Source organism: Strongylocentrotus purpuratus, unplaced genomic scaffold (assembly GCF_000002235.5).
Source record: "Strongylocentrotus purpuratus isolate Spur 01 unplaced genomic scaffold, Spur_5.0 spur5_scaffold_17, whole genome shotgun sequence".
NCBI classification, from domain to species: Eukaryota; Metazoa; Echinodermata; class Echinoidea; order Camarodonta; family Strongylocentrotidae; genus Strongylocentrotus; species Strongylocentrotus purpuratus.
In genome coordinates this window covers 6263332-6288707 of record NW_022145602.1, presented here as the reverse complement: position 1 = coordinate 6288707, position 25376 = coordinate 6263332, and the positions used below count along the sequence as shown (strand labels likewise).

Genomic DNA, 25376 nt, shown 5'->3' with positions numbered 1-25376 from the left:
GGTCACTTTATCACTTCATCAGGTACTTTAGTCAAATACATGCATACAGCCTCAAGAATTAGAACTATATATTTTTGAGGGACAGAATTAATGCTCTCAGAAGCATTTTTATGTATATTACCTTTACAAGATTTGGGCCCCGTCTTATAAAGAGTTGCAAGTGATCCTAAGCAATCTCAAGTTTGCAGTCCCCTATCTCTTATGTACATAGTTTTGATCGGTATAACTCGCAAATAAGTTGCGATTAATATCAACTCTTTTTTAAGACAAGGCTTTGCCAAATGATAATGAATAAAGATACCAGTATAAGCAGCCTTTTAGTACTGAGTGTATTGAGGGTATCTGAGTTTTCTTCTCTTCAAGAGCAGCAGCCAGCTATAAGTGATACCAATAATTCGAGGGTTCAGTGAAACAAAGACGTAACTCCATATTTTATCGAAATGAGTACCGTATTTGCCGGCGTAAAGGCCGCACCCCCGCATAGGCCGCACCCCCGATTTTGACATTTAAAAAAAAAAGAAAAAAAAAAAAAAAGAAAAAAAAAAAAAAAAAAAATCGTTTTGTTTTTTTGTTTTTTGTTGTTGTTGTTGTTGTTGTTTTGCTGCCGAAAACCCACGCGTGGAAGGACCTTCATTTAACATCGAGGTGCAGTTAAAGGCGCTGATTTGTGCTTGTAAACTTGTCACAAATAATAGTAACAATGTCGTTTTTAGAAGAATGTGTAAGATCATTAATGTGAATTAAAAACAATAAAGTACCTATGGTACCAGTGGTGTACCTTGTGGTACACCATTTGTTATAGAAAAAAATTTGAGGAACTATTATTATAAACTACATATTGAGATCTATTAGAAAGATTACTTTCAAACCAAGATGACAGTCAAATTTTATTGTTGTTGTAGTTTCCGAGTGGTGAGTCAACACACTGATTACTGAGATGGGAGACATTGCCAGGCATAGCGCCATAAATCGAAACTAAAAAAAAAAAAAAAAAAAAAAAAAAAAAAAAAAAAAAAAAAAAAAAATTACTCTTTCGCCGCATAGGCCGCACCCCGACTTTTTGATATTTTCTCTTCCAAAAATACTGCGGCCTATACGCCGGCAAATACGGTAGGGGTACTTGGTATCAAAATGTTCAGAAAAATGTGGGCTTTTCAGGAAACACAAAGACTTAACTACATCCAACACTCCATTGAAGTCAATGGCTAGTGAAACATAGACTTAACTCCTTAAGGCCCAAGTGCTCAGTGACACATAAAACACTTTTTCTCAAAATGGCCAAAATGGAGTTACATCTTTGTGTCACTGACCCCTCAATTTGCTCTCACAGAAGTACTGTTATGTCGCTCAGAGATGAATTACACTGTACTTGCTTTAACCCTTTATCTTCCCCAGGTACTGACTGGCACAATCACTGGTGTGTCACTAGTGCTGATTGACACACACACACACACACACACACAATAGACAGTCAATAAGTGTAGGAATAGCCTGTGCAACACTACTTGTTATCACACGTTCCCGCTGCAATTGGCTACATGATATGCCTGTTTTTTTATGGTTTGTTTAACCTGACTGCAAAGAAAGCATGGGTATGCTTGTAAGTAAGCAACCAGGGGGGCTGACGGCCTAATGCCTTACCAAAGGGCACTAGCGCATTGACCGGGTTTCGAGACCACTGCTCTACCACTGAGCCATCGCGTCTCCTCCTAATCTGTACATTGGATATGTACTCTTAATTTTCAAATAATCTAGAAGCTTTATCCTTTGAGAAATACATTACTGAGAGAAGAAGTATTTTTTAAGAGGTAATTTGAAAGAGGCAAGACAGGTTGATTCTCCAATGGAAAGTGGAATATTGTTCCATGTTTTTAAGCAGCCACTGTGAAACAATCAGTAGATGACGGTCTGGATTTGGGGATAATTAGTATATATTCTTTATCCCTTATCATCATCTTTCCATTAGTAAGTACAGTCAAACCTGCTTTAGTGACCACCTGTCTACAAAGGCCACATTTTTTGTTTCCCTTGAAAAATAGTTTCTCATTGAAACATGTACATAAGGAACCTGTCTACAAAGACCACCTGTCTACAAGGACCACATTTTTTGTTTCCGTTGAAAACGATTTCTCATTGAAACATGTACTAAAGGAACCTGTCTACAAAGATCACCTGTCTACAAGGACCACAATTTTTGTTTCCCTTGAAAATGGTCTCTCATTGAAACATGTACTAAAGGAACCTGTCTACAAAGACCACCTGTCTACAAAGGCCACTTTTTGTGTTTCCCTTGGGCGGTCGCTATAGACAGGTTTGACTGTACTAGCTAAGGGGGTATATTGACTTGTATACCAAACTGTTGGCCTAGGTTTCTCAGTTCATCTTCATATTGCACATTCCTCTGTACGACCTCTCTGTAGTTGAATTTCAGATCTTCAATCTCCTCGAAGAAAGACGGGTCAAACTGCTCCAGCTCTTTCCGCAACTACAAGAAAAGAAAGAAAGAAAAAAAAGAAACATATACAAAGATCTTCAACCTCTAATCTCTAACTGAATGTTTCAAACCAGAAAGCCGAGCAACTCATTCTGTTCAAGGATTAATAGCAAGCTAGGGATTGGGGTAATGCAAAATTATAACATAAAGTCTCTCTGCACTTTGAAATTATCATCCTAGCTTTACTCTAGTCGCTATGTTACACTATATCTCACATCTCCCTTCCTCGTGAAAATATATTTATGTACATGTATGTTTGTATTTCTATAAATTGCATTCCCATTCCACCTCTCCCCCCTATCTCCTGATCTCTTTCTTTTGAGCTCTTTCTTGCATTCCATTTATTTTCTTCATTGTTTACATGGAGTATGTTCCTACTGTACGTACATGTCTCTCACTTTCTCTCTCTACAGTATGTCTCTCGCTCTTCTTTAAAGGCCCACTGCACTACTTGTAGCTACTTGCGCCCTCTATATAACAAACCATGCCTAATCGGTGACCATTGGTTCCCCATGATCCTCTTTTTCTTATGTTAACTGAGAGCTGAGTTGATGAGATAACCACCTGTCCAGTGACCTTGCAGGGCAGTCTAATCCCTCCTGTAAACTATGGCAGATACGCTTTAAAACTCATCCTCTCTCTGTCTCACTTCCCCTTTCCCTCTACCTTTAATCAATAACATCTCTCTGTTAGTTTCTTTCTCTTACTTCAACTGTATCAATTTCTCTCTTCAGGCTCATCTGGCTCTAGAAATCTGTTATCCCTTTTTGCTCTTTTCCCCCTATAGATCTCTCCCTCTATGTCTAGCCACTTCACCTTATTTTTTAAAAGCCTGTCTGCACTAGTTCGGCCAGGAGGGATTAGACCTTCCTGCAAGGTCACTGACAGGTTATCTCATCAACTAAGCTCTCAATTAACATAAGAAAAAGGGGACCTTGGGGGACCAACAGGCACCGATTAGGCATTGTTTGCTATATAGAGGGTGCAAATAGCTACAGGTAGTGCAGTGGGGCTTTAACTATAGGTTGTTCTCATTGGATTCAGGCTACCCGCACACAATGTATGCACATTGTCCACTCCCTGGGGAGCATTGGTCTCACCTTATCGTTCTCCTTGCGGAGCCTCTCCTTGTCCAGCTCCATGGTCTGTAGCTCCATACGGATCCTCACGTTCTCCTCCATCACAGTGTTATAGTTATGAAGCCTCTCAACCAACTCATCATCCTGATACCAGACATTAAAGGTAATACAAAGTTTTGGTATGGGGGTCATGAATTTGGTTCAAATGGAAGATATTGGAAGCATTTGCAATTCCTACAATATTCAATGATCGTTGTCGCGGGTTGAAATCTAGTCTAAACTGATTAAATTGTAAATAATAAACTCTTTAAGTTTTATAGCTCCCTCTCAAGACTGATATTACTTTAGCTTTAAAGCTATGTTTCTTGACTACAATCAACTGATTTGCTATTCCCGTTTGGAAATTATATATCAGAACTGCATATTCTGGGATTTTCTTGTTCGCAGCTATCATGGAATGGCCTTAGGCGCTATTTGGAATATTTGAAATTTACCAGGAGCAGGTTGATTATTCAATTTGCTCGAAAGCAGAAGCGTTTTAGGGGTTAAATTTTCTAGTGCTTATAATACATCCACAGGGGCATCCAAATATATCAACACTTTAAAGAATTACTATCCATCTAATTTTCAAAATTTCCCAAAACTTTGCATTACCTTTAACAAAATAATATAAAAATGAAACTATCCATCCAAAATTTTCTCAGCGCTTCATTTTGAGGCTTTGATTGTGATTGGAGCCTAGGTTGAAGGCATTGTATAACAATGTTCCAGTTTGACAAATCTGAGATGCATGGCCCTACACGTTATCAACGTCTGTGATATGGTGTAATATTGAAGCCCTAAAAAAATTGCGCTTCAAAATGATCATGAAGTGCCTCAAAAAAGTAAAATTTGTTGAGTGACAGGTATTACCATACTAATTTTCCCCAATAGACTGTATGGATGTTGCTCTCTGTAACTTCGTTGATTGAAATGATATATTCAAACTTTAAGACAAAGAAATGAAGGTAAATATTTAACTATCATAAAAATTAATAATGATATAACGTCCCTATGCGCTTCCAAGGAGCTTGGGAAATTATTACCCTAGCTTTAGCAGCTATTTTCAGTGCACAGTGCATTTCAAGGAATAATCCTACCAGGTACCCATTTACCTCACCAGGGATGAGTGTGGAAAATGTAGATTAACGTCTTGGCAAAGGACGTTAGTGTTGTGGCAGGGATTTGAACCCTGTACCTTGTGGTTAAAAGTGCGGAGACCTATCCACTGAACCACAACACCTCTAAAACTATAAAAGATTCTAAGGATCTATCAGACATCTTTCTTACCTGCATGGTTGTTGATTCGCCATACGGTGCTCCCTTTAATCGGAATAGTTTCAGTTCATTGAGAAGCTCCGCCTTCTCGTTCTCAAGCCTGTGATTAGTCAATCTAAAATGGAATGAAAATATGGTACATCTTTAAAAAAAAAGATGATCTTTGCACTGCAAGTTGAACATTTTTGATATGGATAAACATATTTCTAAATTAAAGGTACAGTAAATTTCTTGATAAAAACATTCTACAGCGTGGACAAGTCTTATATAACAATAATTTTCTCTAACTCACTTAACCCTGTTTTTCAAGAACAATTTTACTGAACAATTTTGATTAGTTTCGCTCTTTTTAAGAAAAGTTTTAAATAGCAGATGCGTATCAATAGAATTTCCACATTAAATGGAATAGAATGGAATGATAAAGCAATATACTTTGCTAATATTACAAATATTAGGACCTATAATTTATTTACAAGTACATGTAGGTATTTTGGGATTAACAGCGTTTCATTTTTTTTGAGAATATTTTTCTCTTCAAGTATGTTTTAACCTTAGTTTTCTATTGAATTTGTGATCAAATCAACATTTTAGGGCAGTTGTATGGTGTGCAGTATGTTTAAAAGATAGAAATAAAACGTAAAAAACATAATGGTTGGCAGCTCTGCACATGTAATGAGAAAGTATGATACATAAAATGAAAATATTTAGAGAGTGGGAGAGAGATGAATCGGTTTACTGAGAAAGTATCCTCATAATGTACATGTAGGCAATGTCTATGAGTATTCACTTTGTAAATATACGATACCTTGTCTGTTGGAGCTGTTGAAACGTGTCTCCTTCTATCCCACTTTCACCAACTGGGAATCTCTCTAAGATGTTTAACTTTTAACTATTATTATTTTCAGGACTCCTCAACCCTCCCTCTCTCTCACACATGGTGCACCCACGAGCCTACTGTATTATTATCATACGATACCTTGTCTGTTGGAGCTGTTGAAACGTGTCTCCTTCTATCCCACTTTCACCCACTGGGAATCTCTCTAAGATGTTTAACTTTTCTTTGAGCTCTCCTATATTTTTGATCATCATCTGCTCCCTCTGGGCAGAGTCCTTCAGGAGCTGCTTCATGTCTCCAATCACACCATTCTGGAGAAACAAAACAAAAAATAAATTCTCGGTAAACAAGAGGAAGTTATGGTTTTCAGTTTTAAGAAGCTACAACAACAATTCTTCTACCTGTATTGTGCCAAGCCCCAAATCCCCCCATGCCAGGTTGTTTTGGAGATAATCTGATTAACGCGATGGATTTATGAATAGCGAGTGCAAAACACACAGCACAGTTCAATAAGCATGAACAATAACTGCTATTACGAATGCGCCCTTGCATGCACATGGCACTCAAGCGATGGCTCTCTCGCATGTACAAAGCACTATAATGATAGCGTGCATGCATCCTTATGGCAGGCTATGGGTTAAATGATGTGTAAAGCAATTTGATCACCAGTAAAATGGCATGTATGCTTTCATCACAATAAAACCATCACTGTTATCAAGAAAGAAACCACCATATTACCCTTTGCCACCTAAACCACGAAAACATCTGCCACTACCACCATCATCCTCATCATCACTATCATCATCATCAGCGTCTCCACCACTATCATCATCAGTATGATCATAACTATCTTTGTTATCACTGTCACCATTATCATCACCACCGTAATCATTGTCATCATCATCACCATCATCTTCATCACTATCATCATCATCATCATCATCATCAACATCATCATAATCATCTCCACCACTATTTTCATCAGTATGATCATAACTATCTTTGTTATCACTGTCACCATCATCATCACCACCATCATCATCACCACCATAATCATTGTCATCATCATCACCATCATCTTCATCACCATCATCGTCATCACCATCATCATCATCATCATAATCATTGTCATCATCATCACCATCATCTTCATCTTCATCACCATCATCTTCATCACCATCATCATCATCATCATCATCACCATCATCACCATCATCATCATCATCATCATCATCTTCATCACCATCACCATAATCATTATCATCATCATCACTATCATCATCACCATCATCATCTCTATCACCAGCATCAGCATCACCACCTCTTTCCTCACCCTCACCTTTTTCTGCATGTCTTTCTCCATACCCCTCATCTTATCTTCATACATCCTGGTGACAGTGATAGACTTCCAACTCTTACTGTCCGTTCCTTCCAGCTTGGGTCCTCTGGCCTGCTCTATGGCTAGCTTCTCTTGAATCTGCATGAACACGGGAAAGCAACATATCGTCGGAGGGGTGACAAAACCTCGTATCTCAAAAATCATAAATTTTCAGGAGAGCGAAAAAACTTTCCTGTCTCAACAAATTTAGTGCTGTGACATCGTCCTTTCTTTTTAAAACTGGAATATTTATACAATTTTTAATGTCATTGTTGAAATACAGTAGAATAATTGTTTTTATATTTGAAAGTGAGTTACGAGGTTTTTGCGTTTATCTACATTGAGATACAAGCTTTTAGATTTTATTCAAATTGAGATACAAGTTCTTACTTTCAACTCTGAATGAGTTACAAGGATTTGGTTAATAAGTTACGAGGATTTGAATACACTAACTTCGGTAATGTTAGGCCGTGGGTGAGTTACAAGGAAAAGGAATTACGTATCTCATGTTACGAGGTTTTGTCAGTGCAGCTTCAAAGGGGGTTAAAATTACGAGGTTTAGTTTAAGGGTGTTTGTGCGAAATTTGTGATAAAAGCGAGGAGGCATTCCATGGATTTATCAGGTGGTGTCGTAGGCCATTAGATACAAAATTATGAAAAAAATAAAAATCTCAAAAAATTGAGATACGAGGTTTTGTCACCCCACCGACGATATACATTTAAAGTTGCACTGGCTTCCTGTAAGACATCGTAAAGTTTTTAAATTGCTATTTTTAGTTTATAAATCCCTTAATAAAACAGGCACCTCAATACCAACGTGATTGTTTGACCCTATACACCCCTCGCAGGAATCTACAAGCCTCCAGTGACCCACTCCATCTTACAAACAACATAACACGGAAACTAGCTGGAGATAGGACTTTCACTATAACTGCATTTAAATATTGGAAAAGGCTACCTTTAACACTCAGACAATCACCATCTGTCTCTTCATTCAAAAAGGAACTTAAGACATATCTTTTTTGTAATCCAGATTTTTAGGATTACATGTATGTAACTTTTCATTTTCATTTTTTTTGTAGGATTCTTGTTGTTGTAAGCGCTTTGGGACACTCTGGGAAAAGCACAGTATATAAATAATAATAATAATAATACAAATAATAATAATAAAGTGACTCAGTAACATTGTCTTGGATTCTGAAACAAAATCCTGGATTTAGCTCATGATGCAATCATAATTATTTAACCTGTAGGTCAGTCAGGAACCCCATGACTTTGCCAATCGCCTGTCTGATTATCAAGATATTTATGATTGTAAATCAAAATGTCAAAAAATGTTTTCCTAACCCTTTTTTATAACACTACAGTCGAAAGGGACAAACGAGTATGGTAAAACCGGTTACTCAAAGATTTTTACTTTTTTGAGGCACTTCATGACATTTTTGAAGCGCAATTTTTTTAAGGCTTCAATATTACACCATATCACAGACACTCATAACACATAGGGCCATGCATCTCAGATTTAACATTGTTAAACGATGCCTTTAAAAATTAAATCATTCATACCCTTACTAAGTATTTTAAATTTTCTAAGCATGTGAAAAAAATTGATCTGTCTCGATTTATGTTTCTTGAGAATGTGACACATTAAAGCTTACACCTAAAAGTATTCAACAAAGGCCCTAATTCAACCAGTTCCCCCTTCATTCTTGAGTTACGAAAAACACAAAACACATCAATTTTACTAGGGGTATGAATTATTCATTTACTGTAAATCACTAGTGACTTCAGAGCAAGTGTGCGCTTGTAAAATGGCGACTGGCTGGAATGCTCCCCAGGGAGTGGAAAATGTGCACACATTGTGTGCGGGTAAGCCTGAATCTGATAACAGGGGTAATAATATATCTGTAAAGCGCTTAGGCACATCGTTGGATCGATGTATTGAGCGCTATATAAAAAAATGGAATATTATATTATACTGTATATATATATATATATATATATATTATAATAACATTGGAAATTTAATTGCCTGCTTAGCACGTATTGATGCAATAGAATGTACCTACAGACAAAAAAAATACCTCCGACTACTTCGTTGCGGAGGCATAAAAATGTTCCACTTCTTAAATTGAACATTTCTTCATTTATAACGGTTATCAACTGAAATACACAGGGTTTGAATAACTTGATAGTTTGTGATAATCTCTGGCTTTCTTGTGTTTCTTCACTTATGCATATTCCCTTTTTCTTCGATCTCCTCAAACATTCATGTGCTCGGTGCCATTTTTTAAAACCATTTTCTTCATTAGTCCATATCATTTCCTACAGAAGTTTCTATTAATAATATTCGCTACTACTTGGACCAAACTAGTAATAATATAAACATGTACAGAACATATTTAGAAGAAAATAACTTCTATAAGGTATGAATAAATGAAAACACACCTCGTCCAGTTGTCTTTGCAACCTGTTCTTATCCGTGGTGATCTCCGCAAGATTGACCCTTAACCTTTGACCCGAGTCGACCTCCCTTTGAAGCTGCTGCCTCAGTCTCTCGTTCTCTGCCATGGCCTTAACAACACCCTTCTGGGTGCTCTCGTATCGGGTCGAGAGCTGACCTCCGATCTGGTGTTTCATCTTCGTTAGCTCCTCCTATAAGTACAAACAGAACAAAACAAATGATAATCAAGGAACATGTATAGCCATCATCATCATCAATAACAACATCATAATTTCAACATTATCATCATTAAAGATAAATTTTAGTACTGGTAATGCGATTGCATAGTGAAAGAAAAAGTGTGGAAAGGACCAGAATCAGTTGATCATGTAGCATGTAAGTATTGGTGTGCACTGCAAGGTTCTGGAGTCATCAAAATCATAATAAATTTGACCGAGTCTTGGTAAAGTAACAATCACTGTACACAGAAAGCTATATATGGGACAACACACATGGTGTCGGGGCTAGTACTACCTTGATTTCCTTGTCCTTCTTGGCTCATTACTCAGCTAGTATACATTTTCTTCCAAAATTGTTTGGCACATGTCATTTATTTGTAACCTTGAACATTCAGTGTAAGTTTCGTTTGATTCTCTGAGAATTAATTCTCTTTTTTTTTTACCAGAACTGGAGTTTATCTTTAATATCACCATCATCATCATCTTATCATCACCATCAACATTACTATCTTCATCACAATCGTCACCATCACCACCACCACCATCATCATCATCCTCCTTCTCCTCCTCATTAACATCATAAGTCTAACCACCATCACCACCACCCCATCGATCATTGTCATTATCATCATCAATATCATCACCACCATTATCACCATCATCTTCTTCATCCTCCTCCTCCTCCTCATCGTCACCATCATCATCATCGTCATCATCCTCCTCCTCCTCCTCTTCCTCCTTCTCCTTCTCCTCCTCCTCCTCCTCCTCCTCCTCCTCCTCCTCCTCCTCCTCCCTCTCCTCCCTCTCCTCCTCCTCGTCTTCCTCCTCCTCACCTTCAATGCTTTATTCTGGTCCTTGAGTGCATGTATCTCAGTCTGAGTGGTGACACCAGGAGCTTTCTTCAGCTGTTCATTCTCCTGTTGAACCCTCTCAACGACCTTCTTCATCAGGCCTATAGTTCTCTCCAGCTCCGGGACGGACTTCCCACTTGTACCCTAGAAAACAACAGTTAAAAATGAAATATGACTCTTAGAAAGCACTCAATACAAAATAAAATGTAAGATAAAAAAAGAGAACAAATTATGAGTTGCTTTGTAGAATAAGTAAGATTAAACCAGAAGCATACTATAGCAATTTAAAAAAAATCAAGAAAAAAAGTCTCCCCATATTGGGGGGATTAATTCTAATTACAGGAGCATCAGCTAGATACATGTAAGTTAGAGGTTTTAGTCTAAAGTGTTGGCACTGTTTTAAAGAAATTTAACCGCTATATTTACCTCTCGCCCTGTACAATGATTTTTTCTTCAAATTCAACAAGTACCTTCCTAGTAGGTTCACTGCTTGATTTACTACCTAGCTTACTCGCTTCTGCTCTACTTTTCTTTCTCTCCTGCTCCAGATCAGACTACAGAGCCTCGTTGTTCCTCTAAAAATATCTGTTAATTTCTTGCTCTCTCCCTCTCCTTTCCCTTCCTTCTTGCTCTCTTCTTTTTTTATCACTCTCTCTCCTCCCTCTCTCAACAATGAAAATGTATGTATACTTAATTATCTTTTTAGTAGTCCCACCACTGGATGTACCAGCTAGTTTACTAGCCACTGCTCTACTCTTCTTTCTCTCCGCCTTCATCAAATCGGACTTCAAAGCTTCATTATACCTCTAAAAATATCTGTGAATTTCTTTCTCTCTCACTCCTTTCTCTCTCTTCCGCTTCCTCTTCCTCTCTTCTTTTCTCTCTCTCTCTCTCTCTCTCTCTCTCCCTTAACAATGAACACATGTGATTTATTACCTTCTTTGTAGTTCCACCACTTGATGTACCGGCCAGTTTACTCGCCGCTGCTCTGCTCTTCTTTCTCTCCTTCTCCAGATCAGACTTCAGAGCCTCGTTGTACCTCTCCAGGTCCTCTACCCTCTGCTTGAGGCGAGGGCCATCCCTCTTGGCCTGCTCCGCTTCAAACCTCAGCTCCAGGTTCTCCTGCGACACCTCCAGGAGCTGACGCTGGAGCTCCGTCTCCCTCGAGGCTGATCGGAAGGCAGGAGCGCTGGCTGATGTTCTAACTTCATCCTGGATAAGAGAGAAAGGAAAATGACCTTAAATTTATTTAATGATCTCTATTTATTCAATAAATGACATGTGCCAAACAATTTTGTAGAAAATGTATAGAGTACCGAAGCTGTGACATCATAAAAAATCTATTTTTGGAATTTTTGGAATTTTTCAATTTTTCTTCATTTTCTGAAAGAGCATAAAAAATAATGTCCAAATGTCGAAAATGTAATGTTATGAGCCAGAGCAATATAACACTGAGTTCCTATAGGAAATCTATTAATTTAGATGGTCATATCTCAGCCAATACTTAACATATTCAATTGGTTTTCGACATTTGAACATCATTTTTGATGCTCTTTAGGAAAATGAAGAAAAAATTGAGAAATTCCAAAAATAGATTTTTGATGACATCACACTTCACAACTATATAGTGGCTGAGTAATGAGCATAGAATGATAAGGATATCTGGGTAATTAGCCCCAACACCATGTGCTTAACACAGGTCACCGCGGGCAAATGGGAGTTGTGGTTTTTATTGGAGATGATGCCCAGTGAGTTTGTGTGCGTTTGTTTTTATTTCACTGGTTTAAACAATCAATCTACTGCAGGATAAACAATCCAGAATGAATTATAGCCATGTTTTCTCAACATACGATATCCATACCAAAGATCAAGATTAGCTTTAACCATTTATAGATTTTAATAAACCACATAATGCCTGCTGAATTAATGTAAATATGAATTTATATATTGCTCGAAGTAGGCAACCTTGATTTCTAGTAATGACAAGAAGTTATGTTTGAAATGCCATACTTGTGTTGAAATTTACAACCCTTTTCTCCCGCCGTTGAATTTTCTCATGAATCTTAATCGTAAACTGGATAGTCCCCTTCCTGCGTTCAACGAGATGTACAGTGTACAATTAATAAAGTTGGGATATTTTTTCTACTGTGTCCTTGATTTTGTTTAAAATAACAACCAGCATGGCATCGACTTTGAGACCTGCGCAGCGAAGAAAAGGAAAGTTTTTGATGAAGGCAGATTGGTTTCTGAAGTATTTCTTCATAGAAGAGAAAGGTAAACCACTTTGCCTCATTTGTCACCAGAGTGTGAATATAATGAAGGTTAGTCGCACTAAAAAAGTAAGCCTGATTTTTTTCTCTCACTTATTTTGTTGTTTGCTTGTTTTTGCAAAATTGCAGGTGTGTACACGTATTGCATTTGTGTGTGTGTGTATGGGGGGGGGGGGGGGGGGGGAGAAGACTACCTACGGCCCGCCAAGTTATGCCAATCGTTAGTTGTGGCCCATTAGCTTTAAAAGGTTGGCCACCCGTGATTTAGACGATAATATTTCAAATACATTTTTTAACTTACTGTCGCAGTGATTCTTTCTCTTTCAGACACATCAAGTCTCCTCTGAAGGTTCTCTAGCTTGTCGTTCAGGAACTGGTTCTTTTGCTGCAGGTCTTGGACTACTGACCCATGGCCCAGGGCCTGCTGTCTCTGGAGGGATGAGATCTGTCACAAAAAGTCCAAATTAATCATGATTTTTTTTTCTTCTTCTATTCATTAAGATTAACAGTTAAAATACAAAACACAAATTTCAAATAAATAGGAGCAGAGACAATCACAAAGTCAACCCAAAATATAAACACCTTTATTCTTCAATCATACTTGTAAATTCTTTTATTTCTTCATCAGAAATAGTTGAGATCATCTGAATTTGGTTTAAAATGATGACTAAATTTCAACTCAATCATTAATTCAATCATAGCTTCATAGATTATCTCTATAGTTCATTCAACCAAACTCGATGAATGAATCTCACCTTAGTGCAGTAGAAAGGATAGCTGACAAAGATTCATCTTATGTCATCATGCACACTATAACAATTAATTTCAGTCATTCGTTCATCAATCCATCCATCATTAATTATTCACCTCTTCTTCCAATTGATGGTTCTTCCTTCTCAGATCCTCCATATCAGCAAGGGTGGCTGATGAGGGTTCATCTAATGACTTCATTCATTTACTCATTATATATTCATGCATTCTCTCATTCATTCTTCCATTCATACATTATATATTCATTTATTCATTCATTCATTTACTCATCCACCCACACATCCATTGATTCATCCACCATCCATTATCAATTATTTACCTCTTCTTCCAATTGATGGTTCTTCCTTCTCAGATCCTCGATATCAGCCAGCGTAGCTGATGAGGGTTCATCTGATGATGGTCTCTTGAAGGTTTCACCACGGACGCTTGTTTTCTGCCTCTCACTCCTTGAGATTAAGAAAGAAATGAAAAAAAGCAAGAGAAAAAAAGGTCATGAATTGATTGGCACATAATTTTTCTTTCTCTTATCTCATATTCAAAATTTTACTTGTCTATCTCATTTTTTGTTTATTTATGTTCCTTTTTTTTCTTCCTTTCTTTCATTCTCTTCATTACATTGTACTTGTCTATTTCATTTTTTGTTTATTTATGTTCCTAATTTTTCTTCCTTTCTTTCGTTCTCTGCATTAGAGTCAATTTTGTTCTTCTTCTTCATGAATCTTTTGCTAAATTCGCACATAAAACTTGATACTGTGAAAATGATAAGTAATTTTTATTGATGTCTTCATTAATCAATTTATTTATTTATTCCTTGCATGAACAACTAATCAAGAAACACTACAGGAACCTTTACCATTTGACATTACACTTTTTGTTTTGTCTTCAGTGAGACAAATAAGATTAAAATACAGCCCGAACCTTCTTAAACTTCATGTTTCAGACATGTTTAGGGCAAGTTAAGATCTTACCAAGGAAACAAAAAATACAATAACAAGAATATTGTTATTCTGATAAAGAAATTGTGTGACTCACCTATTGAGGGCCTCCTTCATCATCTTGTTGTTTTTCTGCAGTTGTTCGATCTCTTTATCTTTCTCTCTGATTTTGGCTTTCAGAGATTCTACTTTCTTCTCCCATCTCTTGCTCTCTTCCCATTTAGCCACCTCTACTGCAGACTGTATGATCAAAAATTAAAGATAAACTTGAGTTCTGGTAAAAAAAAAGAAAATTAAATCTCACAGAATCAAACGAAACTTACACTGAATGTTCAAGATTACAAATGAATGTCATGTGCCAAACAATTTTGGAAGAAAATGTGTACTGGCTGAGTAATGAGCATAGAAAGATAAGGAAATAAAGATATAGTAGCCCCGACACCATTTGTGTAGTCCCATATACATCTATCTGTGTACAGTGCTTGTTACTTTACCAAGACTGGGCCAAATTTATTATGATTTTGAAGACTCCAGAACTTTGCAGTCCACACCAATATTTACATGCTACATGATCAACTTTTTCTGATCCATTCCACACCTTTTCCTTCACAATGTAATCGCAGTACCAGAACTCACCATTATCTTTAAGTTGATAAAATATGAAGATCGAGTAAGAAGTGGATCACAGAGGATCACATGGTTCGTAGTTCGAGTCCCATGAATGTAGCAATAATGAGTGATTTCAAGTTCGGTGTTGAAAGCCAACACCGAACTTGAAATCAGGCTGGTGTTGGGATTGACCTCGGGAAATATGACGTATTTCCGGTAGTCTGTGTTGAGGGCATGAATCATGGGAGCTATATATGTTTTACAAGAGATATGATATTTCATCTATTGATTTTTTAATATGGCTTTACATTTGATATTCAAAATGATGCAATTTATTGGATTTTCTGAATGGATTATGCTTTTATCCCAAAACATTTCGTGTGCAGAGTAGGACGTCACTCGGTGTTGAGCCATCGATAACGCGCACACGTGATCGGTATTGTCCTTCTAAACTGACCGTAAATTATAATATTCAAGGGAACTTTTTTAAACAAGGCCACCATGGGCTTTTCCTTTGTTCTCCTATTTCATTTGAAGTTATTGTATAAACTGAACATTATTTGTATGAATATATACTTGTATGTTTATTTGCATTTGTTGTGTGTTTTATTAAAATGAAATGAATAAATGAACGAACGAACTGAAGACAAATCTACAGAAGTGATTAATGATGGAGGAAGGAGAGAAAGAGAGAGAGAGAGGCAAGTTTGAAAGTATGGTAATTCACCTGTTCTTTCTTACTGCCCGTTTCTGTGGTCTTCTTGCTGCTGATAAGATGAGCTTCCAGATGACGTATCTTTCTCTTCAACGCTGATACCTCATCAATATCTCCTACATCTCTCTCTGGTTCCTAGATTTATATCCAGAAGATACTTTAAAAAGTGGCTAGATATTACACACATCACCATACTTGGTCACACATAACATATTAAATGTAATTCCGATTATAAACACAAATTATTACTTTCTCGCATGACAAAGAGTTTCATTCATTAAAAACTAAGAAAAGAAAACAACAATAATAACAAAACAGTTACACTCATTCTATATTATACAAAAAGTAATGAAAACTTAGAATTGCCACTCTCCTGTCTCTGTGTATAGTTCTATAGATGCTGGAAATTTAAAAAACACCCCAACTCCACTACCTTCCTTTTCCTTTTCTCTAATAAAACTAAGCACGATCCAACTTTGATGCACTGCAAACCATCAGTTGGGTGGTACATAAAGAGTAAAAGTCTTAAATTCGGCTTTCAAGGAAAGCCCTGTGTTATAATTGGTGGCTGCTGTCTGGCCAACTTTGACAGATATAACAAGTACACAAATTTTCTTATCATCTTTTCCTCCCCCTCCCCCTCCTCCTCCTCCTCTTCTTCTTCTTCCTCCTCATCCTCCTATTCTTCTTCTTCTTAGAACACCCAAAGAGATAATTCAAGATGTTTATCTGACCTGTTGAGTTGTTTGAAGCTTCAAGACTTCTACTTCTCGGCCTAGATCATCTCTCTCTGACTCCATCTTGTTCACTCTCTTCGTCTTCTTTTCTAACTCCTGTGAGAACAACACCAACATAGGAATTATGTGAGAAGGTATTTTGGAAAAGAAAAAGTCAAAAACAACTTCACTTATACTGTTTTCACACTGGCAATATTTTGCTTAACCCCATACTATAGGTGGGGTTAAGGGGGGTCTTAGCCCCACCTATAGTACGGGGTTAAGCCTATTCCACTTTCTGTTCAGACTGGCTTTTACCAAAGTGGGCTAAAGTTGGCTAACCCCACCTATAGTACGGGGTTAACTAACCCTGCAAAATAGCAGGGCTAACTCCGCAATTGTGATGCTAACTCCTGCTAACCCTGCAATTGCGGTGCCAAGCAAATGAATGAGAATAGAAATGAAAAATAGTCCGGTACTACGCAACGGAGCGTATCGCAGCTGGCCAGATGCGAAGTATGCCCAATCATAACATTCACGATATCCGGGTTAACAATTTGCTGTGGGAATAGCGTGAATTTTCTTATTCCGGAATAGGCGCTAGTACGAGACTAAAAACAGCATGTGTGGAAAGCCAAAAAAAATAGTCCGGGGTTAAGGATAGTACGGGGCTAAGCAAAGTACGGGGTTAAGCAAAACCAGTGTGAAAAGAGTATTACAGTATGATCAATTTTGATTACATAGTGGGATAATGCAGAATTAGTCTCAAAATCTGGGTCCAAACTAAACAACAATACTTAGGAGATTAATATAATTTGCTGGATATTGTTTCTTTGCTTCTGAAAGGATTAATATATTTCGATCCATGACATTTCAATCTTTTCCTCTTTAAATCAAAGTGCTGTGTACTACAGAACACTGTTGCTATATTGTAAAGCGTATTATAATAAGCTTAAACACTTCAGTCAGACCACAATAAAACACACATTCATATGTTAAAAAAAAAGTAGCAGCCTGACATGCCATCATCATTATTTATTTAAGTCAGCATTTTCCCTCTTATGAGGCATGACTGACTGTCGTGCCATGATGACACTTTTTCTTGTCTCGAACATCCTCGTCATTTAGACCCACGTTACTGCTTTCTTTCTTCATCATATCTTTCCATGAAATCTTTGGTCTTCTTTTCCCTCTTATGCCATCCACTTCAGGATCCCACGCTCTTTTCACATGTTCACCATCTTCCCTTCTCATCACATGACCCATCCATCTCAATCCACTTCTCTTTATCATTTCCCATACAGTTTCTTCCAGACCCAACCTTTCCATGAGCTAATAAACTTGTGTTCTTTCTATCGGACAGCCTGTAGGATGAATTGAAAAATGTACTTTGCTAAACCCATATATTTAGACTAACCTCTTTGACCTCCTCCAGATCTTTTGTCATATTTGACACTTGACCTTTGAACTTTTTTACATCTCTCCTAGCATGGTCTAGTCTCCCCTGAGTCTCTTCTAGGACATCTTTTAATTTCTTGGTTTCCTTCTCAATCAGCTTCTGGACATTGATCTGTTGCTCCTGGTCAGAGGCCTGAGACTTGGCGTTCTGCTGCGCGGTGTCGACCATGTCAGCTCGTAGCTGTAACAATGCCTGGCTTAGTGACTGTGGATTGAAAGTATATAGAAACATAAAAATCCATTTATGGGACTACATTCAGGAATCATATGTAAAATTCTCCGAGGCTTGTGCTTTGGCGTTCCATTGGGCAGTGTCTACCATGTCAGCTCGTAACTGTAACAATGCCTGACTTAGGGACTGCGGATTGGAAGTATAGAAACATGAAAATCAATTTATGGGACTACATTCAGGAATAATGTCAAATGCTCCGAGACTTGTGCTTTGGTGTTCTGTTGGGCAGTGTCGACCATGTCGTAGCTGTAACAATGCCTGGCTTAGTTACTGTCCGTTGAGATCAAAATACCATAAAAATGAATAAATGGGACTACATCCACCACTCATTTAAAATGTTTTGTTTTTGAGGCTTCTGCTATGGCATTTCATTACATCCACCATGTCTGCCACACAAGTGATATGTGATTGTGACTCGATTAATGTACTGGAGCACACACAGGTGTCCTGAGACCTGCACTAGCTTGGCTAAGGTGGTGTTGAGTGACTAGTGCCCAACATGTCATTGTTGTATCCACAGAGGTTAAAATTTATTCATTTGAACATAATAATAATAAGTCACATTTGTATAGCACTTAATACGTTTTAAGGTGCTTCACATTGTATTTAGTATTACCCTGGTCATTGGACTAACTTGCTAATCCACACATGCTCCGCTCTCTGGGGAGTATTTCCAGACACCATTAGGCAAACCTCTGTGTTTCTGTGCTAAAATCTCCTGTAAATTAGCATAACTACACTGTTTGTGAAAAATTATACACTGAATTAAGTTAGCCCATAAATATTTCATGAACCTACCTTATGTTGTTTCTCTTTGAGAGAGAGCTCATTCTTCAGTCTATCCACCATGTTTTTCATGGTGGTCGTAGGCGCCTTAGAGTTTGCTGCCCTCTGTTGGTCAATCTCCATCTCTAAGCGTTCAATCTCCGCCTCCTTCTCTTTGATTGTCTGGAGATGGTTGGAGATCTCAGATTGTAGCTTTGTGACCTGGCCATTGTGCACTGCTGTGAGTCTAAGATATGATAACGAGTTAACGATAAACAAAATAAACAAAAGAAATAACAAAGGACCTAGAATCGATCCTTGAGGAACACCAAATGAAATATTAGAAAACCCATCTTTTTTCTACTCAGTTTCAGACATATTCTCTATCAAGTGAAATCATCTTGCAAGAAAGTAATTTACTACAATTCATCAAATACATGTTCTGTTTCTCATAGAGTGTCTTTTCCAAAAATAAATAATTAAATTAAAGAAACCAAATACATCCTTCATATCATCTTTTCAAAGTTGGTATCATGTAGGCATGGTAGAAATAATTCTATATTATTGCTCTTTATACTCAATCTGTGTATTCATTTTTGTTTCCTTCTTCTATTTTAAGACTACATCTAAATTGTGCCCTCCCCTACGCAAAGTCTTGTTGGCATAAAGATAAATTTACTTATTTTTTTTTTTGATCAAAAAGTAGTAGGGGTATTACAAAGCGGTATTATGTTGAATTCTGAAGACCATATATGGAAGGCTTTGTATTCTGTATTTCCTCAATAGGTGAGTTGAAACAATTTTAATCATACTTTTCTGTTTTTCTCTGAAAGTCTTTAGTCTTCCTGTTCAGTACATCTTTCCACTTAGCGACCTCTGTATGAGCAGCCTTGAGTTTGACCGACATAGCAGCCAGAGCATTGTCCTGCTGGGCTACCAAGTCTTCTAACTCCTGCAGGCGGGCAAACTCCTTGCTACCTGGGACCGGTGGGGCAGGCTTGTTCGCTAGGTCCTGAAATAAACATACGCATACATTAACTCATATCCTGCCGTAAGGCCTCATGCACGCTACCGTTATAGTGCTTTGTACACGCGAGGGCGCTATCGATATGCTGCATAGTTCACGCGAGCGAGCCACAGCTTAGCTGCTTTATGCATGCATGCTCGCATTCGTAATAGCAGTTATTGTTCATGCTTATTGTACTGTACTGATGAGAGCACTCTCGCAAACATGCTTCCTGTTCATCCAAGCGTGAACACATACCACACAAAATGATATTAAACAATTTGGGATAAAACACTCTTTCTTAAGATGTTTAATAATTTACTGCTCATAGATGATTTTTAAATTAGCAATTTTCTAGGAGTAAACTTGTTTTTGACTCACACTGTATAGCCACTTTTTTATTGAGTTTCCCTTGAGTGGTCTTTATGTACAGGTTTCACTGTTCCAAAATCACATTTTTTCTGTTCCTTTCAAGTTTCACTACCGTTTCCCATTGAAACGTGTACTAAAGGAACCTGTACATAAAAAGTCCACCTGCCTATATAGACTACTACTTGATGTTTCTTCTGAGTGGTCTTTATGTACAGGTTTCACTGTACCATTTGTTCTTTTCTCAGTTTTATATTTCATGATTTCAGTTTACCTACTTGACATTTTATGCAATAGTTTTTAAGCCAGAATTAATTCCTCATGTTTGTGTTCAGTATCGTGTCATGACCTAGTGTCATCGTACATATTAATTTGATTCCTCCTTGTGCTTTGTTTTTGTTAGCTGGTTTGTTGATGAAATGTTATACATTTTATTTACCTTCATGCTATATTTTGCAGGTCTTCTGGGTGCACCAGTTGGTCGGGAAGAGGGACCATTACAGTTACAGTGATTTCGTTTGCTTTCCTCTTCCCCGGCAGCCAACTGATGCACTCAGAGGACCTCCAGGAAGATTGTGCATTTATAACTGACATTCTCTTAATGTCTGTTTACTCATATTTACATTGTTATAGTTTTTGTGAATTGCTGAATAAATAATAATAATAATAATAATAACTAGAAATTTAATTCGTCACGAAGACGAATAAGGTGGTCTGTCTAAGTCTTATGATAGCTTTGAGAATGGGAGAAGTTATATAGACATGTAAACAATGATGATCATGATGAACATGGTGATGATCATGATAGTAAAGGTGATGATGATGATAATTATAATGTTATATGACGATAAAAACGATAATGTTAATGATGATGATGAGCATGAGCATGATCCTGACATCTGATTAAAAAAAATGAGGAAATATTTAGATAGCAAATAGTCTCAGCTACAACATACTAAAATTTGGGAGAAAACTGTTGAATAACAACCGAGATACTGGTCAAAACACCTTGTCATGCAGATTCATGTTTTGAAAAAAGTGACCTCCCATAGACATAACACGCAAATATGACAAATTATGCATTGTCGCCTTTAATCGAATTTTTTACTATGATGACGTCATCGAAATGAAAAATGAATGAAATATTTTTGATAGAGAATTATCTCAGCTACAACATATTAAATTCTGGGAGAAAATCGATCACCGATAAGTGAGATAACCTCAATTAAACAAAGACAAAAATGACGTCATCAACAAAATACATTTCGTTGAGTTTAGATGCCAATATGATGACTTTGTTTCACTTTGTACGAGTCAGGGTGGTATGAAATCATATCTACAACTCATGCTTTTTCCAACCATGATATAAAAAATTGGGGGTCGATGGACTATCTGAAGAGCTATTTCGATTTTTAAAATGGCATGTTTTTGATCAAATTTGCATTATATTGCCCATAGCAGTACGCGCGGATTTTGAACTTTGACGCACGCTCATTGCCTTATGAAATATGAAGAGTGACTGAAATTAATGTAAATTGTCAATTACGTTAAGAGGAATCCAAATCATGTAAACATTTTGAATTTGACATTTTCCGCGCGCAGTGAGCGCGCACAACGCTCGCGGGGACACTTACGGACGGAAAATTTTGAAATGCTTAAAATGACCTGATTCGTACTCTCCTTTAGTAGTTAAGTGATTTTGAGCTTTTTAAAATTTTGACGCGCACATACGCGCGCGTCATGACCTTCATGTGACCTTTGATGACATGACTTGTTGACCCTTGACCTGAAGTATATGTGATATGAATATGAATGACCTTTGCTGATGCATCATGAAGATATGATGGATAATGTGATTTCACAAAATGGCGCCTGGATGACGTCACGATGATTTGATGACCTTGAAAATGTTCATGTCAGGTCTCATGACAATGACCTATGAATGTGCCAAAATTTAATGAAATTAACTAAACCAAACTTAAGTTATCCGGGGCACAAAAAACAGGAAGAAATAAAAATAAAGAATAATAATAAATAAAGAAAATTCTGACGAAATCAATAGGTGGTCTGTTGATAACAGACCACCTAATAATAATAATAACAATAATAAGGGTTAGGAACATACCATTGCTGCTTTCTTGAACTTGTTAAATGCTAGATCATTCTGAGCATGAAGCTTGAGCTGTAAATCATGTATCTCTGTCATATACTGTGCGCTCTCATCAGCCGATTCCTGTCATATGAAAAGACATAAACAATTCTAAGGTTAAAGGTCATTCTGTGAAGATTGAGCTGCAGGTCAGGGTATAATTTCAGGGAAATCATCATGAGTACAAGTTTGCTGACATAGCATCAACATGCATGTATTAGAAGTTAACACAAGTTTCCATGGCACGAGTTTCCATGGGATGTTAGCAAACTTGTCTTCAATGTCAAAGGTTAAAGGTCATTCTGTGTAGATTGAGCTGCAGGTCAGGGTATAATTTCAGGGAAATCACCATGAGTACAAGTTTGCTGACATAGCATTAACATGCACGTATTAGAAGTAATACAGGTTTCCATGGGATGTCAGCAAACTTGAGCTGCAGGTCAGGGCACTACTTCATGAAATCCTCATAATAATAATAATAATAATAAAAATAAAACGGTGCTTATACTGTATAGTGCTTTCTACCGAAATCTCTAGGTTCGCCGACATAACGATAAAATGCATGTATCAAAGTTAACACGCATTTCAATAGGATGTCAGCAAACTTGTTCCTTAATGGGTTCATGAAACCATGCCAATGTTTGCTATGTAATTCATGTTCATCACCTGATTCCTACAATAACAGAAACAAACTGGCAAAACAAGTAACATACACCGAGGATAAAAAGAGTAATCACAAAACCAACTACCCAATCTATCCAACAAGGGAGGAGAGACTCAAAGATGTGTAACACACACCCACATTTGTAGCAACACACCTACATTTTAGATTACATGATACTGAATTAGAGACGATAAATCTAAAGTCAATGACTATTTTATAATAAGAGAGACAAACAAAAAGGAGAATACGAGTACATGCACAAGGAAGCAATTAGCTTGTAAACCTATACAAATAATGAATAACATAATATAAAAGATAATATTCATTTTACAACAAAAAATATAGACTAGAAACAAAATAATAGTTTTTCTTCTGGTTGTCTTACCTTTCTTGATTGTTCTAAGAGGTCAATGTACTTCTGCAACGCTTCCTCCTTCTGTTGTATACGATTCTAAAAAAAAGAAAAAATTAGAATAGATAATATTATTCTGCTTATAAAGCGCTTAATACAATGTCTCTTAATAGTGCTTTACAGATATGCTATTACCCCGGTCATTGGATTCAGTGCTTGCCCACAAACATGGATCTTCACCTTCTAGGGAGCATTCCAGCCAGGCGTTACTTGACGCTCAAAAACTGTTTGACCGACAATGACAGTCACATCCTACCAGATACCCATTTAACACCTGGGAGAGTAGCAAGTGTAGGTTAATATCTTGCCAAAGGATATTAGTGCCGTGTCGGGACTTGAACCCTCGACCTTCGCATCTCCAGTCAAGCGCATAAGATCACTGCAATATAGAGGAACCCTCCTCCCACCTTCCTTTACCTAAGATCCCACCTGCAGAGTGTCAATTTCACCCTAAAAAATGAAAAAGCTCCTCACTGTGAGGGGGGGGGGGGGGGCAGGAGTCTGCGCTACTCTGAGGGCCTGTTTATGTCCACACGTCACATAATCACACATGTAGGTGTTCACACAACATACCTGTAAGCCTTTTATCTGAGTCGACGCTACTCTGAGGGCCTGTTTGTGTCCACACGTCACATAATCACACATGTAGGTGTTCACACAACATACCTGTAAGCCTTCTATCTGAGTCGACGCTACTCTGAGGGCCTGTTTGTGTCCACACATCACATAATCACACATGTAGGTGTTCACACAACATACCTGTAAGCCTTCTATCTGAGTCTGCGCTACTCTGAGGGCCTGTTTGTGTCCACACGTCACATAATTACACATGTAGGTGTTCACACAACATACCTGTAAGCCTTCTATCTGAGTCTGCGCTACTCTGAGGGCCTGTTTGTGTTCACACGTCTCATGCATCTCCTTGAAGCGAACCCCTTCAGACATGGCGTCCTTGATGACCTCGTCTCTGTCAGACGACGCAGGTAATCTCATACGAAGCTCGTTGATAACACGGTCTCTAGCCAGAAGGTTCCTCTCGGTCTCTGCAAGACTCTTCTCCTTCTCTAATAATTTCTGTGAGAGAACAAAGAAGGAGGAGAAAACCAAGAATGAGAGGAGAGGGGGAGACAGAAGGATAATGAGAAAGAATGAGAGTGTGAGAGAGATAAGAAAGAGGGAAAGAGGATGAGAGGAGAAGGGAAGAAAGCGAGAGATGTAGAGAGAAAAAGAAAAAGAGAGCAAGAGAGAGTGAGAAAGAGATGTTTTGTGAACATAAAAACTGTCGTTGTTTTGCTCACTTTAGATCTGAATTAACAGCATTAAAAAATATGCCACTTCCAAGTGCTCTTTATCAGACACTTTCACACATTGAATATACTGGCCCGTTTCTCTGCTGGAAACTTTCAAGAATCTGGACCACACTGAATTTGTAAACGTTAAGAGCATGCCGAAGTTTCTAATTTTACTGTCTACAACCTTGAATACTTTGGGTTTATGAACATATCTCCTATGCAAAAGAACCCTGCTTTACTGGTCTGGTGTCCATCTGTCACATGTCAATAGAGATGCAAACAACAAGCAACCTACAACAACAAAATTATTCATACCCCTTGTAAATTTGATGTTTTTGTGTTTTTCTCAGGGAAGAAAGGTGGCGTTGTTGAATTTG

General features: G+C 37.6%; 1 protein-coding gene across 5 annotated transcripts in view; it reads right to left on the bottom strand.

Annotated features, from left to right (window-relative positions):
* Positions 1 to 2251: 2251 nt before the first annotated feature.
* The window catches only part of LOC591644 (centrosomal protein of 290 kDa), a 73858-nt gene continuing 50733 nt past the window's right edge, over positions 2252 to 25376 (bottom strand). For 4 of the 5 annotated variants that reach the window (XM_030988563.1, XM_030988566.1, XM_030988567.1 and 1 more), the window contains 20 exons: positions 24560 to 24781; positions 23681 to 23746; positions 22608 to 22715; positions 19920 to 20119; positions 19141 to 19354; positions 18070 to 18315; positions 16671 to 16769; positions 15949 to 16071; positions 14710 to 14852; positions 13997 to 14123; positions 13208 to 13351; positions 11573 to 11848; positions 10619 to 10780; positions 9552 to 9758; positions 7065 to 7202; positions 5938 to 6036; positions 5696 to 5766; positions 4903 to 5005; positions 3595 to 3717; positions 2252 to 2485 (listed from right to left, as the gene is read on the bottom strand). In XM_030988563.1, the coding sequence (XP_030844423.1) occupies positions 2327 to 2485; positions 3595 to 3717; positions 4903 to 5005; positions 5696 to 5766; positions 5938 to 6036; positions 7065 to 7202; positions 9552 to 9758; positions 10619 to 10780; positions 11573 to 11848; positions 13208 to 13351; positions 13997 to 14123; positions 14710 to 14852; positions 15949 to 16071; positions 16671 to 16769; positions 18070 to 18315; positions 19141 to 19354; positions 19920 to 20119; positions 22608 to 22715; positions 23681 to 23746; positions 24560 to 24781 (3030 nt within the window). In that variant the 3' untranslated portion in view covers positions 2252 to 2326. Of the gene's footprint in view, positions 2486 to 3594; positions 3718 to 4902; positions 5006 to 5695; positions 5767 to 5866; positions 6037 to 7064; positions 7203 to 9551; positions 9759 to 10618; positions 10781 to 11572; positions 11849 to 13207; positions 13352 to 13996; positions 14124 to 14709; positions 14853 to 15948; positions 16072 to 16670; positions 16770 to 18069; positions 18316 to 19140; positions 19355 to 19919; positions 20120 to 22607; positions 22716 to 23680; positions 23747 to 24559; positions 24782 to 25376 lie in introns of all 5 variants that reach the window. The other variant, XM_030988565.1, reaches the window with a different exon arrangement.